This window comes from Gymnodraco acuticeps, unplaced genomic scaffold, assembly GCF_902827175.1.
Source record: "Gymnodraco acuticeps unplaced genomic scaffold, fGymAcu1.1, whole genome shotgun sequence".
Classification (NCBI taxonomy): Eukaryota; Metazoa; Chordata; class Actinopteri; order Perciformes; family Bathydraconidae; genus Gymnodraco; species Gymnodraco acuticeps.
In genome coordinates this window covers 1,470,516-1,486,365 of record NW_022991286.1, presented here as the reverse complement: position 1 = coordinate 1,486,365, position 15,850 = coordinate 1,470,516, and the positions used below count along the sequence as shown (strand labels likewise).

Sequence of the window (15,850 nt, the reverse complement as noted above, 5' to 3'; positions counted from 1 at the left end):
TACGATTAGGCAACACACAAAACACCTTGGTTATACAAGCCATGCACATGATATTCAGCTGAAGCAGGTTACAGATTACTGTAACAGAAAAAGTCTTCCACTTTTGGAAGCATAAAAAAAATGACAACATTAAAATGACTCCTTACAGCATCTTCCTCGAAATCAAGTCAGAAGAAAAAAAAGACTCAAAGATAAAAAAAAATGTTTCAGTCCCATTCCCAAAGCTCATTTGGTAACTGTAGTCTGGGATGAACCCTTGCTATTTTTAGTGAAGCGATAATATCATCATCGCAGTATCTTTCTAAAGTGGTAAACTAGGATTAGGATTATATATCAGGTACAAAACAACTCTACTGTAAAACTGTAAAACTTGGTACAAACTAAATAACAGTCTTGTCCTGGTGACATGTGTTCCTGACTCACCAGTTTCTCCATCTCCTGCTCTCGTAGCCTCTCCTCCCTCTGTCGACGGTGGTACTCCAGCAGCTCATCCTCGTTGTCGCTGATCTCTGTGATGCTGTTCTTCCTCTCCCTCATTCCAGGGTGGGGTCTCCCTGAGGACATCTTCCTATGGGTCCTGGGGCTGGAAACAGGGGAAGATCCTGGTAGGGAGCCCAAACTGTAAGCAGGTGACAGGGAATTCCCAAAACTCGCCTTCCGTCCTCCCGAACCCCCACCGCCGTCCATCATCATGGAGGTAGGCGACGGACTGCGGGCTCGGACCCCCCTGCTGCTGCCAGTTGGCTCCTCGGACGTAGATCCACTCCTGCGTCGGAGCCTGGGACTCACCGGGATGAGCTTGCCCAGACTTGAGGGGCTTTCTGGAGTTCTTAAGGTTGGTATCATCCCTGGGAGAGCCCCTGGTAGTACTGGGACCCCTCGTCGAGCCATGGAGGGGCTAAGAGGAGGCAGCTCCCTCATACTGCAGCTCCCTCCACCGCCACCATTCAGCTCCATGTTCCTCCTGGCCATGCGAGGGCTTTCAGGGGCCTGCAGCGAACGCGGATGCTGCTGGAGCGGCGATCCTTGGATGATGTGGACGATAGGGTCCAGAGGAGGCTGGAAGGCTCTGTTGGGTTGGGAAAGCTGCCTGGAGGAGCTGGGGGTCAGGGGGAAATCAGCGAGACTGGTCTGTTCTCTGAAAGGACTGGCAGGTCTTTCCTGGAGCACTGTGGTTGACTTGGTCCTGGGACTGGAAGGAGACTGCGATGGACAGTTAGAGAATTTGGTAATGAGTCTTGGGCTGCTTGGCACTATGTGTCTACTACTGAGAGATTCACAAGAGGAGAACATAATCTGTCGGGGGCTCTCAGACCCATCAGGGCCAAGTGCTCTGCGGCTTGGCTTAGGGCTTGGAGGGGCCTCTGATAAGACCTTCCTCTGCAGCCTGGGGCTTTCCTGAACCTTCTGGCCCACCCCACCGCTGCTGAAGTTAGGCAGTATAGTCCGTGGCTGGGGGACAGGCGCACCCCAGCCGGCGATGGGATTGGTGGAGAAGTTGTAGCTTGAGGAGCGTACAGGCACTGGCGGAAGAGAATAACTCTGGTCCTGGGGTCCTCCAATAGGAGATGGGCTAGTAAAGCTCCCACTGCTGGCTGCAGATGGGGAGGAAAGGGGGGAGAAGGGAGGGGATGTATTCTCATAGCTGGATCCAACGGACATAGCCCCTGGGCTGGTAGGAGGGGACAGTAGATACCTGCCACCTCCATTGAGCATTGGGGACAGGGGGGAATGGGGAATGGATTGGCCTCCAGAAGGCTTTTGGCCATCCGAGGAAGAAGGCTGTGGATCATCCATGACTAGAGAGTCCATGATGTCCTGGAGGTCTTTCTCAATAGAGCTTACGATTGCACTGTGCTCAGACTGGACTCTTTCTCCATGAGTTTGGGGAGACTGGACTGGACTGGCCTGGTGATTCCCATTGACAAAGCTCTCTGTGCCTGAGGTTAAAAAGACAAAAAACAACTTTCATTAGTCTTTGTCAAAAATGTAATAAACATAGAAACTAGACTACAGTTATGTTTAATCTATTGTGCAACAGAGTCTGAATTGGAAGTATAAATATACTCATACTGAAGAATTCAGAAAAACTCTTGTCTTACAGTTTATAAAATGTTAACATAGAAATGTGTCAGAAAGGAGAGCATAAGGGCAGAGGAAGAATTAGTGGTGAGGAAAAAGGGAAGGACACAGAGGAGCAGATAGGCCTGGACATTGGATAGGGATCAGGAGACAATGTGCCTACATAACCCAATTACTGTGTGGCTCGAAAGCAACATAGGACACGGGGTGGGTAATCTAATCTTAACTGTCTGTTTGAAGTCACTATAGTAGATTATGACAACAGAAACGCACGGCCACGTGGGAGATTCAACAGCATGGCCTTGAGGCAGGGATCAGGTTGTATTAATGCAAAATGAAAGCTGTTTGAATAGACTTCTTGACTGTTTAAATAGAAATATGAAGATAAATGTTGCAGAGTCATCCATGCAAACACAGAGAGGTAATAAAAGGCCACAGAAAAAGCTGTCATGTCCAATAGCATTGTTATGATATTACAAATCGTACAAAATGACTGTGGGATAGTGCAAACGATTACACAAACATAAGAGAGAACAGAATACATTGTTTTGTATTACAGTAAATTATGATGTCAGAGAGAGACGTCCCAATGGCAAAACTGCTCTAAAATATAAAAACTTCACAAATAATGCATTAGCTGTGCTTGTTCAACAGAGATGGGGGCAGCTTCCTGCCTGCTCCCTTACAATGCAATACAACGAAGCTCTGCCTTCATGACAACCTGACCACAATTAAATCTGAAGATTGTGTCACGCAAATGTTACAGCATCGAGGTCTGCAGGCTGTCACAGTAATTCATTGTATCCATTCACCAATGCATGAATGTCAATGTCACATCGTGTCGCACGGACAACAACCCGTCTTGAATGTATGTACAGTCAAGAACGACGGGGGTGGGTTGACGAGAAAAGCAACCGTTTGCTGAGGGAAAGCCCATGCAATGATGTCATGGGGTACAGACGATCGGCTCGAGTGCACCAAACCTCATTTAAAAATATGGCAATTTAATATTCGCTTGACTACCGGTAATGCTGCATGTGGGATGTATCATGACTTAACACATTTTCTTACATGTGAGGACCCCAACAATTCGGCATTGATTGCATCGCCAACAAGATTTATTTACTTAAATATACACTTGATTCATCTGACATCCCTTAAATAACCCTAACCATAGACGACCAGAACACATTAGGATATTGTGACACAAAAATTCAATTATTTTAACGAATAAATGGACATATGTATCGATCTTCATTATGCCGAATGAAGGATGACATTCCAATACATCGAAGTAAGAATGTAATTGTGTCCCACACTGTGTTCACATTTCCAGAAAAGCAAGTGAACATAAAACCGACTGATTTTTTAATGAAGTTTCGCGTGACACCGGTTCCTATCACTTCTCACACCCAGAGCTCAGCAATAAGCAGTAGGGTTAACGTTACTCACATGAAGGAATACAACCCGGTCAGTTTCAGGGCAGTTCACCTGCAATATGACACACACTGAGGCCCACATCCTCCGGACACCGGGGACAGACCGGGTGTGACGGAGCCCTGCCGTGTCTAGCTCCACACACAGCGAGGGAGATATAAGATTCACCACCGAGGCGGTCTTTCAGCAGGGCGGGCGTAGGGGTGCTAAGCACCGCTGCTGCTTACAGTATCACGATGGTCAAGTTGCCTGAAATGTAACATGACGTTTTCCGGTCAAGACCTTCAAAATAAAAGCACGACTCACTTAATAAATCCGCTAGGAAAATATATATTCTCCTATGCTCCCATAGCGAAGACGAGCATATGATAAAATACATAGGTTACTTACTATAATATACATCTCAATGGGACAGACATAATGTGATAGACACAATCTACAATAATGCCTAGTAGAGTGTGACAAATACTAACATTGTTCCTAATGTTCTGAAAGATAATAATATAGCCTACTGCCTTTTGTACTTTACAGAGAAGACACACACAAATGAGACCGATAAGTCTCAAAACATACCGTTCCCCCCAAATCGGAAATGTACTTTAATTTGAAAGAAAAGGCGCCCTACTTCCTTTGCCATGGCTACCTTGACCTATCTCTTCTTCTCCAGGGTGATGTGAACTGCTGCGAGATTTACAGAGCTGTTTTTAAAGAGTCACAGCAGTGGATGTTATGGCTTGTCATTGTTATTGTCTCTATAATGCAGATTATGTCAGTTTTAGATGACACAGGGGAGAAGTAAAGGCATCCACAAATTATCCATACTGTGGCACTTCGCTCATATTTTGCTGGCATGAAAAACTAAATTTCCTAGATGAATTGAATTATTGTAGGCTTCCATTTTTAAAATACAGTGTTGTCATCCAGGCCAGGGGAAATGGCAGGATAGCTTTTTGTATTTAGGTCTGATTAACCAGAGCAACACAGTAGCCTGAACAAGTACAACTATCAAGGTCTAAAAAGCTGGACATATTTCTTCGCATTTGTTTACAAAAATACAAGCTTTGGCAGCATTCAAACACTGCATTTTTTGTAATAATAGTGCCGGAGAATATTATTATCATATAGGATCATATAGAAATATTTCATTACCAATAAAGTCCTCCAATGAAAATGACATTATATTAAAGTATTGATAGCCAAATGTACTTCTAAAGTAAAAAAAAAAGTCAAGTTAAAGTAATCATAAAAATGTTCTATGTGCATGTTATACCCACACATATTAAAAGATACAATTGAATAAGTGTACATGTAAGCAGCACTTCAATGTTGAAGTTGGTTAGGGAAGAGCTAATTTTGAAACTGTATTATACAATGTTATACACTTTGCAGCTGAATTTATATCAAAGCATCATATTTTACAAAACCATTGATGTCTATGTATTTTTTACGTATGTAAAATGTTCATCTGCAAAGTAACTACATTGGTCCATAGTATTGGTCATACAAATGGAGTAATATAAATTATAATAGTTCCCTCTGAATTGTTGTGTTTACTTTAAGTACAACATAGCATGAAATGGAAACGTTTGAATACAGTACAAGTACACATTTTTGACATTTTTCAATAGATAAGTAAATATGCCTTTTTAGATCTGACCAAATGTACTTAGATTTGTTCAAAATACAGCTCTATTTAAATGTGACTCTGTATTGGGAATATAGAACAACCTAAACAGATTTAATTCAAATTAGACATTTGGAAGGTGTAAGTTGCTTATCTATACTTTATCAGAATCAGCTATATTTTTAAGTATATGTAACATACAAGTGTATCTATGTTGTGCTTTCTGACTGAACTTTTCGATACAAAATTCTGAATTAAGACCTCATTGATGCACCAAAATAAAGTATTAACGGAAAAAATGTGTTTCCCCTTAGAGATGGAAATGTGGGTTTTAAACTGGTTTGGAAATGTAAATGAGAGGGCACGAACGAAGTGCTGACTGCTTTAAATGGGAATAACATTTTCTCCGCTTGCCTAGACGTATTTTATTTATGGTCCCTTAATTCATTGCATAATTAAAAAAATAGACATTTTAAGACCTGGAGGTGAAACCCATTGAGGAAGGGAGGGTGCAAAGATGATAGACAGTAGAATGGGACTAGAGGTTTATAAATAGTCCCTGAAAAAGATACTGTAACCCCATCCGTCGGCCATTTGAGTAAGCAGCTCAGAGCCACAAAGCCGTCTGCTGGCCAGGCAGAGGCACAGGAAACGTCCAATCAGTGAAGAGGTGTTCGCTGAAAGACGCCTGGCTAAAGAAAGCTGGTCAGTGGACCGTCACTGACCCAGTGAAGATAGCCAAAACGGAACAATAGACAGGTGAATGTGACTTCATAAAGATACAGTAGCTCACAACACAAGGACATTTTTTGTAATACATGATGTGCCTGTTATGGTACATTCACAAATGTAGCACAACAGGCACATAATAGATGGCAGCAGCAGATGTGCACGTTTATTTCACCCAAAATGATATAAGTGACTTAAAAAATCACTAGTGAGGTTCAACTCATCAATAAAAAGAAAACTGATTGGAATTAACGATGTGCAGTATGCTTTTTTTTACTAAGGTTTATTAAGAAAATTGTACATTTAAAATAAGTGTAATCCTTTATTATAATGCTAGCAAAGAGGCTTTTGATACATTGGGACACATTCCCGAAAAAATACTGGGATTGTATACATTTATTGTACATATTTGGACCACTTAACTTTAAACAAATAAATGAAAATAAGTTATTAAAGTCAGTTGGCCAGCTCAGTGACTTTTTAATGCATTGGGAAGCCAGTGAGGGATCAGTTACTGGCACTTACCGCCTGGTCTGTCTCCACTGTCACCATCACAACATCCTCCAATTGTCCAAGACTAGGCATTGCCCAATACAGTGGTGCAGGTTGACCTATTTTTGTACACAAATCTTTTTCAGGCTACTTCATGTATGTTCAGAAAACGTTGAATTTGAGACGAGGGAACCGGAAGTGGTAACATGCCAAGTCCGGATTTTAAGACTCAATCGTGCACCACTCTATTTAAATGGTGAAATAAAATAAGCCATTAAATACGGTTATGTACAGTTTCTTATTCCCTAATATTCACACCATTATTTTAGGTACATTGTGGTAGCTGTGGTAAGTAATACTGTCATTAGTTTAATTTAACTCGTTTTGTCAAGTTGTTTGAAGGAGATATTTTACAGCATTATGAAGTAGATATCACAGAGACAGGTACGGTGAAAAAGGTTTGTCTGGAGTCTCCTGCACCTCTTAAAAGTAAAGTTGTGGTTACAGACTCCCTCTTCCCCTATAAACAATAGTATTTTGAGGGTAATTCATTTGGAAAAAACTGACAAAGTTAAAGAAGTATTTTACTTTTTTTAATTATTCCATAGATAACGTGATGATATAGTCGTTGTAAATTATTGTGGCCACAATAATCATGTAGTGTTTATCGGATATTGAGACAGCCCTTACGTTCCTATAGATGGATATTATCATTTTACTGCATGCAAAAAAAAAAGGGAAAAAATCTATGCTTTCAAAGCAAAGTGGGTCAAATGGGTTTGGCTGGGTTTGCCCCTCCATAATTGCTCTGGCACTAGAATACACACACAGATAACAAGTGTAATTTCAAATAGTTATGACATATATGTACAGATTATCATGGGAGTGGTATAAGCAAGTTTCATCTGAACGCAACTCAGGAATGCATAATTGAGGAAAATGACACGTTTCTAAACAACGGAAGGCTTTCATTATTGGAGCAGGAGGTCCACAGCAGCCAGCATTCCTGTGCGCTATACTTATAATGTCCACAGTAAACAGAAGGAAATAACAAGATGCTATGACAGTTGTTCCGCTGCCAGGAGTAGCACTCGGAATATACAGTACACTCTCCCACAGATGCAGTGTGAGATGCAGAGGAACGAGATGCTCATAAAACATGCATGGCGTGAACCCCGGCACCGGGTCCCAGCTGGGCTCCATTCAGGCTGCAGGGTTTAACGGGTGCAGTATTTCAAAGTCTGATGGTGACAACAACGCTGCTGTAACAGAGCTGCAAACAGGCATAATGGGCAGTGCATGCCTCCCTTTAATGTGGTTATGTTAAATAGGACGATTTGAGGGCCTAGAGATGGTGAGAAGTATCTATTTCACACGCAAAACATCTCAGTGGGTTATTTTCGATGGCTTTGTGCGATGACTTATTTTTCTTTGAAGCCAGAAAATCTCTCGAAAGACAAAAAATAGGGCTCCAAAAAACAACAGATAAAGTGCTGCAGAGATGTGGATCTTTCCTAGACCAACCTGAGAGTCTCACAAGTTCCCTAGACACGTTTCTAATGGGATTTTTCCATTCCATTTTCAATTTTTCCAGAAAAATAAACTCCACAGCAAACTAAAGTTGTTGATACTTACACAGTTGACTTAGCAATATTTTCTTCATAAATAAAAGGCATTCATTAAATCGTCATAAGTGAAAGTCTAGATTTGGGCTTTAAATGAATGGCTCTATGTCAACAACAACAATAAGAAAAGACACTTAAAATGATCCACTTTTCCACCTGCAGAACCACACCTGTTCCTTTGATGAAATGGAAATGTGTTTTTAAACACCCACCCTCCCGATCTTTTTTCAAGTGTTTGGTGTGATGATGTTTAGAAGTCACGTAAAAGATTCAAAATCCATGAATGGAGTATTAACTTACGTATTTGTTTTTACACTTTTTACACAAATACATATTGACTTTGAGACAAGGTAATATAAATTGCAAAAATGCTGACTCATTTCCGAGTTTTCATTCCTGCAGCATTATGGTAATTTAGTTTAATAGAATATTGTGAGAGCCTTGTATTGGCCCAGTGTTGTTTATCACCAAATTAATCTACTGTTCTAGTCCCAGCAGGTTTCCCTGTGCTTCTACACTCCCCTCTACCCATGCCAGGCTATAAAAAAGGAATAGTGCTGGGTTTTACTGCTGTGCAAATATCCACCTGTAAAAAACACTGCCCTGCTGACGGAAATGGCATTTCTAGGCTTTATTATTAATGTGACAAAAGGTCAGTGTGTTTTACTCACAATTGGCCTATGTTTGTGGAGGAAAGAAACCCTGACAAGATGGTAAATGTCGCACTGCTGTGAGAAAACAGGCTGAAAATACAGTAAAAGTAATGAATGGGTGTAATAGGAGCCTGCAGGATTCTAAAGTACCTGGACTGAGTCTGTAGTCCCCGGCGGAGAGACCTCCTCCCTGAGGCACCATGCTCTTCATCCTGAGGGCTTCTTCAGGGTGGTTGAAGCGAAAGTAGGCCGACTGGCCAAAACACAGCATACAGCCTGGAAAACAGAACAAATATCATTTTAATATTTCGTTTTAGAAAACCCTCAGGAATATATGAAAGGAGGGCTTAAAGAAAATAACTAATTATTAACATATTAACATTTACTGTAATATAATTTCTTTATTGTCATTGCATCAGGTACAAATAAATTAAGCTATCTGGTCAGTGCATTTCCACATCAATAAGAAAGTATATGATTAATGCAATTTACAACACATATAAAATCACAGCAAGTGATTTGGTGAAGGAGTCAAAGTTGTTCTGACATCATCAGGAGAGAAACAAACAAGAACAGACTGTGTCCACCATCATCACCAGTGTTGCACACAAAATAAAACAAAGCATGAGGGCACAGACTCTTTGGTCCCTGTGTACAAACGATGAAGGATGAAATTTTGATAAACTGAGATGAGAAAAACTGCAGCCGATTTAAAACATTTTGAAGTAAAGATCTTTCAATAACTGCTAAAATTAGACATTAATAACTTCCACAAAATCTCACATTGATATATATTTTTCTTTCTGGGAAGCAGGAAGTTGCATCAGAAGTGCAAATCACTTTGAATGAGTAAAATACCCCCGACATCAAATAAATCCGTCTTCTCTCGGTTAATTAACTCCCATCGGTTTACGCAGTTGAACTGTCTGATGTGCCTCGCCCCGACATCCTGCGTCTACTGATAATGCAAGCAATTAGAAAGATAAAATGCTCTAAAAATGCTGTTTCTGGACGTATTCAATCCCAGAGTAAACAAAGTGATGAACGAAGAGATCTTCTACCAGAAGGTTGGTTACATGTTCGTTGGCTATGGTCAGGGTTGGGAGGGTTACTTTGTAAATGTAATCAGTTACTGATTACTGAATACATGGCTCTGAAAGTAATCTGAATACAGTTACAGTTACGTGTCTTAAAAAACGTAATCAGATTACTTTTAGATTACTTTTGGATTACTTTCTTTTTCCATCACAGATGGGTATGTTTTGGTGTACAGGAGACACAAAAAGCAAAAGGAAACTGAACATGTTTTACTGTTTTAATGGCTTATCAAGAGCACAACTGAAACATAACATCTGAAACGATGTAACAACATAATAAACTCTTTGGGGATGCAGCTTGGGATGTGAGGAGTGAGGGACACGGCTTAGAACGGGCGTGTCGCCTTCTGTCCTGCCAGTGTTGGCAGGACATGAATTACAATGTCGAACTCGGACTTCATTTTAAGGACATTTCGGCCAGGGGTGTAGAGCTATATTTGTTTAAGCACCGGATTGGCAAAACAGGACAGGAGAGTGTGTGCACCAGTCTGCCTTGATCTATGAATTAATGTCTATGACACTCACAGTATCTGCTGCCCGCAGCTGTTTTATAGAAGGAAAACCTCCTTCACTTCATGAAATCTCTGCAGCACCAGGAGGCAGCGGGAGGGTTAACTCAGCCTCTGAGAAGACGAGCACGCAGTGCCTTCACTGTGTTTACCTTCAGAATCATTTGAAAGGCTAAAGACTAAAGAGCGACCGCAGGCTGATGTGTTTTAACCACACACACCTCTACACACACACACACACTTTTGTTCCTCCATGTTTCGTTGTTATCGTTTCACTGAGCGGACCCGCACATTTTTTTCAAACGCTCCCTTTATTGGTCCATCTGCGGCGGTAATAGGTTTTGTGCGCTGTGATGATTCGGCTGTACCTTTAGTAATGAATATTAAATGTTGTGAGGAAATCTTTCCACCAATAATTCCAATAAGTAATCTAAAATGTATTCACTTCAGGTTTACGAAAGTAACTGTAATCAGATTACTCGTTTTTCAAATGTAACGCGAGTTGAATACAGTTACTTGATTTTTGTATTCTGATTACGTAACGCCGTTACATGGCAAACACAACGTTCCCCTACAACTCATTTCAGCTTTTTCAGGCGCATGGTGCTCTCACTACTATCATCTCTAAACTGTCAGGTTGATGGTCACATGCACTCGTATTTGTTGTTGTTAAAAGCTCAAGTTATATCAAAATACACGAGAGCTGCTTAACTACAGGTTATGCACCTGATATTACCACAGTTCATGTTTTAATCTCTTGGAACTAATATTCATTGACTCTTATCACTAATAATAGTGGTTGAAATGACTAAGTGTAACGTTAAATGTGTCGCTCATAGTGTCAAACCCACATAGAATAATCACCAATTACAGGAAAGCCCACACAAGTAGGCTGAACAAATGACCGAGTTCAGAGGTTCCTGTTGGATTTCCGATAAAGGGATTCAGCTGAGGATCACGCTTTTACTGAGAAACAAAAAATATCAACATCAGCAGCTAAAAAGCCACACTTTTTCCTAAAGAGATGGTGGAGACCAAAAACAGAGCAAAAAAAGAAAAGAAAGGACTTTTGGACCTTCGTTGATCAAAAGGACACAAACAGGATTTCATTTGCACCACAATGTTGCCTCCTCTCTGTTGGATATGCAACTCAGCAACAGGTTTTTTTAACCACTTTATAAAGTGTTGATTTAAATGTTGTGTATTAGCAAGTTTCTGCTCACCCACAGGATCCGAAAAAAGTGAGAGTTGCCAAATGCTGCTTTGAAATGTCACATATACAGTATACTGTAGTGTGCATGTCACTTGGGAGTTCTTCCAATGATTCTTCACCTTTTTTGCTGAATGAAACACTGTTGTGTCAGTGTGTGGTTTTGTCAACCTGTGCACACTGATTGTGAAGTATAAAGAACAACATAAACTGCTTTTGATTTTGCTTCAAGGTGTCTCTAGTGTGAAGCAGGCAGATAATATTAACACAGCCGATAGCCATGAACTGACAGTGTTGCTTCTCACACTAATCAGGCATGTATTCACATGACACAACCCAACACATACTCGGTTTCTATGGTAGTGTCAATCACATCCACTTACTGTCGTAGTTAGCAATGTCAAAACAAACTGTACGCATAACTAATTCATCCCACCATGCACAACAAGCTCGATGACAGATAAGCAATCTTGTGTTTATTGCTTTCTCAATATTGCACCATTGTCCTGCCGAGATTACGAGGGAAAGGTCTTCCCGCTCGGTCAGAGATAAGATCCCTGCCTGTTGTCACTGACAAACACGAGGCAGAAGGTAAAGGCGGAAACTTCTCCGTTACACAAGAGGCTGCGGTGATGTAGAACAAAGCCAGATGCCCTTTTATTTTGGACAGACGCACACTGACAGCTTGGAGAAAAGCACCTGATTACATCATGAGCACCGGGCAAAGGAACAGAGCGACATAGATGGAAAAACTGTGTTTATTCATTTGTTGTCATATATATTTCCTACAACATATATTTTTTTTTTTACTATTTTTTTTTCTTTTTTTATTGTGTGTCAGTCATCCACACCAATCAGAAGTGCTGTGCTCCACATGTACCAGCCATTGTTAATCAATCAGAAGTGGCCCATGATAGAAGGTGATAGACAGATTGATCCAATCACCTGCCAAGTGCTTTTGAAAGTGCCTACCCTTTCCAAATGGCTTCCAATGGAGCTTTAGATGCTTTGGTGAAACCAACCATCTGAGTCAGGTTAGTAATGCTCCATCACATGTTTCTATTACAGGGTGACTCTTAAACTGAAGCTTGACTTTAAAGCAACCCAACGGAAGTTTCATGTAAGTTTAGTTCTTTCACTCGTAGCTCGGGCTGCGGGGTGCTAGAGACGGGAGCACGTTGATACGACCTTCCTAGCCGGAGTTATGGCCGCATTTTACAATAAACTTCCGTTGGGTAGCTTAAAAACAAATATCGCAATTCGAATCGCAATATTTGTCAGAAAAATCGCAATTCGATTTTTTCCAAAAATCGTGCAGCCCTAAACCACACCATCACTCGTTTTAATTGTTTAATTTGATTTGTTGTTATTAACTACTGAGTATCATGCTCTGTTGTGATATTTCAATGGACTACACACCAGTGATGGATCAATGCACTCAGGACTTATGACTAACACTTAGTCATCTTGAGACTTTCAGATGCATAATAGTCGAGTATTGTCTCTGAACTGAACTAAATAAACTCAGAATGGAAGAATCTGATGAATGACATTTATTAAATGGAAGAAAAAATGGGTTGAAGAATGGGTGAAATATAGAACACCAACCATTACTAATGACACTATGGTAAGATGTGACAATACATTTAGGCATGAGTATCAATGATATATCCGTTATTTGTAAACTATATACTATAAGTTATTGTTAAATCATTTCTCTCTCTTTTTGCACATTTTCTGATTTGTGGATTATTATTTTGTTATTTAGTGTACTTTAGCATTAAAATAGCACACCATATGGAACTTCACCGCTTGTGAAGAACTGCTGACAAGCAGTGGTTCTAAATACCAGTTAAATTGATACTCTTTATTGGTACAATAAATACCACATGCCTACATGAGCTGTCCACATGCAGCATTTTGCTTATTTGCATTTCGTTTTTGTAAATGGAAAGAAGAGGCCAGTTTCCATCAGCCTTCCCTTCAGTGGTTACGACACTGTCCCAACTTTGGTTGGTATTTTCCACATTTGAAATTGTTTCCTTCAATATTTGGATGTCTCATCATCAGTAAATGACCGAGCCATAAGTCTGGTCATGAAAGAGAAAGACAGAAAGACGCTGAGTGGGATAATTGAAAGCGGTCATCAGGATGTTCATACTGCGGTCTGCGGAGCCACGTCAGCTCAGCCACCGTGTCTTCATGCAGTCATCCGACTCCCTCACCTAGCTCCTGTTTCCTCAAGGATTCTGGCAGCTCCTCTGCCTACAGCACACACTCTACCCTACATCTGACGTGCCCTAACATGATCTCCCCGGTGAAGATCAATTCAGCCACTTCTAAGGAACATGTTGAATAAAATAACGTAGCTGGAAGCGATGTGTTTCTGACACAGTCATCTCTCACTGAGATCTTGCGGGGTTTTGGTGACAGCTCTGTGGCGCACAGTCAGTTTTACTCAGCAGTTCTGTCGAACAATGAGCGTGTCAGAGACAGGGGTCGGGAGAACAATGATGACTGAGGATATTAACTTAGAGGTGTGGGTTGATGAAACATTGAGCCTGTTATGATCAAATAAAGATTATATGTCAGCTATTGTGAAGTTGTTTTTTTTTATTGTAATATTGATTTAAGGATTTGTTTTTAACCGCATATCAATATATTTTTTCCAACTGTGGCTTTTGTCATAATTACATTCCATCAGATGTGAATATTAGGTGGTGAAAAAAAAATGATGATTTTCTTGTGCTATGGAAGGGCTCAAAGATGTTTGGGATGAGTCTGTTTTCCTGGCTTGTCTGAAACACAATCATGACTTAATCTTCCAGAGAACTTCATAACAAAACGTAATGGTTGGAATGGGAAGTACATAAGAAGCCTACATCTACTCAAGAACTGTGCTTAAATAAAAATGGTGAGGCATTAACTTATATATGCATGTTATGTATTGTTATAGGTTAAGAAATTGACAAGCTAACTGCCAGTTAAGTAAAAAGAAAACTGAAAATAACACCATCTCTAACAGTGAAATGTTGATGATGACGCAAATGGAGATTTGGAGCTGATGTGATCCCCCATAAAACTCAGACTTGACAATAAAGTATTATCAGCTCGTATCGTATCATATCATATCTGAAAAAAGGTTCAAACAAATGTGTGCCATTACCATTAAGCGTTATCGTTTTTCAAGTTTAGCATACTGTACAGACAATGATATGCTTCCATTATCACACTCAGTTCAGTGCATCAATTTCTACATCCAGTTGAAATTGAAATGATCAAAATCCAACAGAGTGGTTCTGGTACCAAAGGCTATGTGTTATAGCCACATGCAAGGAACTGATTAGTGGTGACCAGTGTTGGGTCTAACGCGTTACTGTAACGTCGTTATTTTTGGCAGTAACTAGTACTCTAACGCATTACTTTTTAAATTCAGTAACTCAGTTACCGTTACTACATGGTGCGTTACTCCGTTACTGCGTTAGTTTTTTTATATAGTCAACAGCCAGGCGAACAGAGATGAGAACTGTACTTCAGTACTTGAGTAAATGTACTTAGATACTTCCTGTGTCACATGCGGAGACGCGCTGTGGGCGTGTTTGTGTTGTTTACTAACAAGACTATCATGGCGGCGGCGGAGCTCAAGTCTAGTTTCTCCACCTGGAGATATTCTCACTATTTCACTTTTGTCGAGCACAAAGAAAAGAAAGTTTCTGTTAAATGTAAGTTGTGTCTTGGCGGGTCAAAGATCCTATCTACTGCCCAAACCAGTCATTCAAATCTCTTAAAACATCTGCAAAAACAACATGCTGGAACGAAGCTAGTAGCTAAGACCACAGAGACTCAGCCGACGCCACTCCACCTCCACCTAAGCAACAGCGGCTGGATTTTAACCAAGGGACTGCTGGCCAGGGAAAAGTCGATAAAGCCATTGCACGGTATGTTGTAGAACACATGTAGGCTATTGCTACAGTGGAGTCACCCGCTTTCAGGGAGCTAGTTAGCACGATAGCATGTCCGGGCGGCACACGGCATATGGGACGGAACACTTTTTCCAACTACCTGGAGAAAGAATATACAAAAATGGAAAGCCAGCTAATATCGATGCAATCCAGATTGCATATAATGCATGTCAAGTTGATCAACAGATTGTATTATTCTCCAATGCAATAACAGTACTGAAATGAAGGCTATAAGGGCATTAATGGGAGACATTTTTTCAAGTAACGAAAACAGTAACGCATTACTTTTGGGTGTAAGTAACTAGTAAAGTAACGGAGTTACTTTTTTAATGAAGTAACTAGTAATGGTAACTAGTTACTGGTTTTCAGTAACTAGCACAACACTGGTGGTGACCGAGGCTCCAGGGAGTTCCATTCATGTGCTACATAG

The 15,850-nt window shown here is 40.6% G+C and overlaps 1 protein-coding gene across 23 annotated transcripts in view; it reads right to left on the bottom strand.

Annotated features, from left to right (window-relative positions):
• Nucleotides 1-15,850, bottom strand: part of phldb1b (pleckstrin homology-like domain, family B, member 1b) — a 167,899-nt gene that overhangs the window by 57,262 nt on the left and 94,787 nt on the right. For 22 of the 23 annotated variants that reach the window (XM_034239914.1, XM_034239916.1, XM_034239910.1 and 19 more), the window contains 2 exons: nt 8,793-8,918; nt 424-1,940 (listed from right to left, as the gene is read on the bottom strand). In XM_034239914.1, coding sequence (XP_034095805.1) covers nt 424-1,940; nt 8,793-8,918 — 1,643 coding nt within the window. Of the gene's footprint in view, nt 1-423; nt 1,941-3,534; nt 3,710-8,792; nt 8,919-15,850 lie in introns of those variants that run through there. The other variant, XM_034239932.1, reaches the window with a different exon arrangement.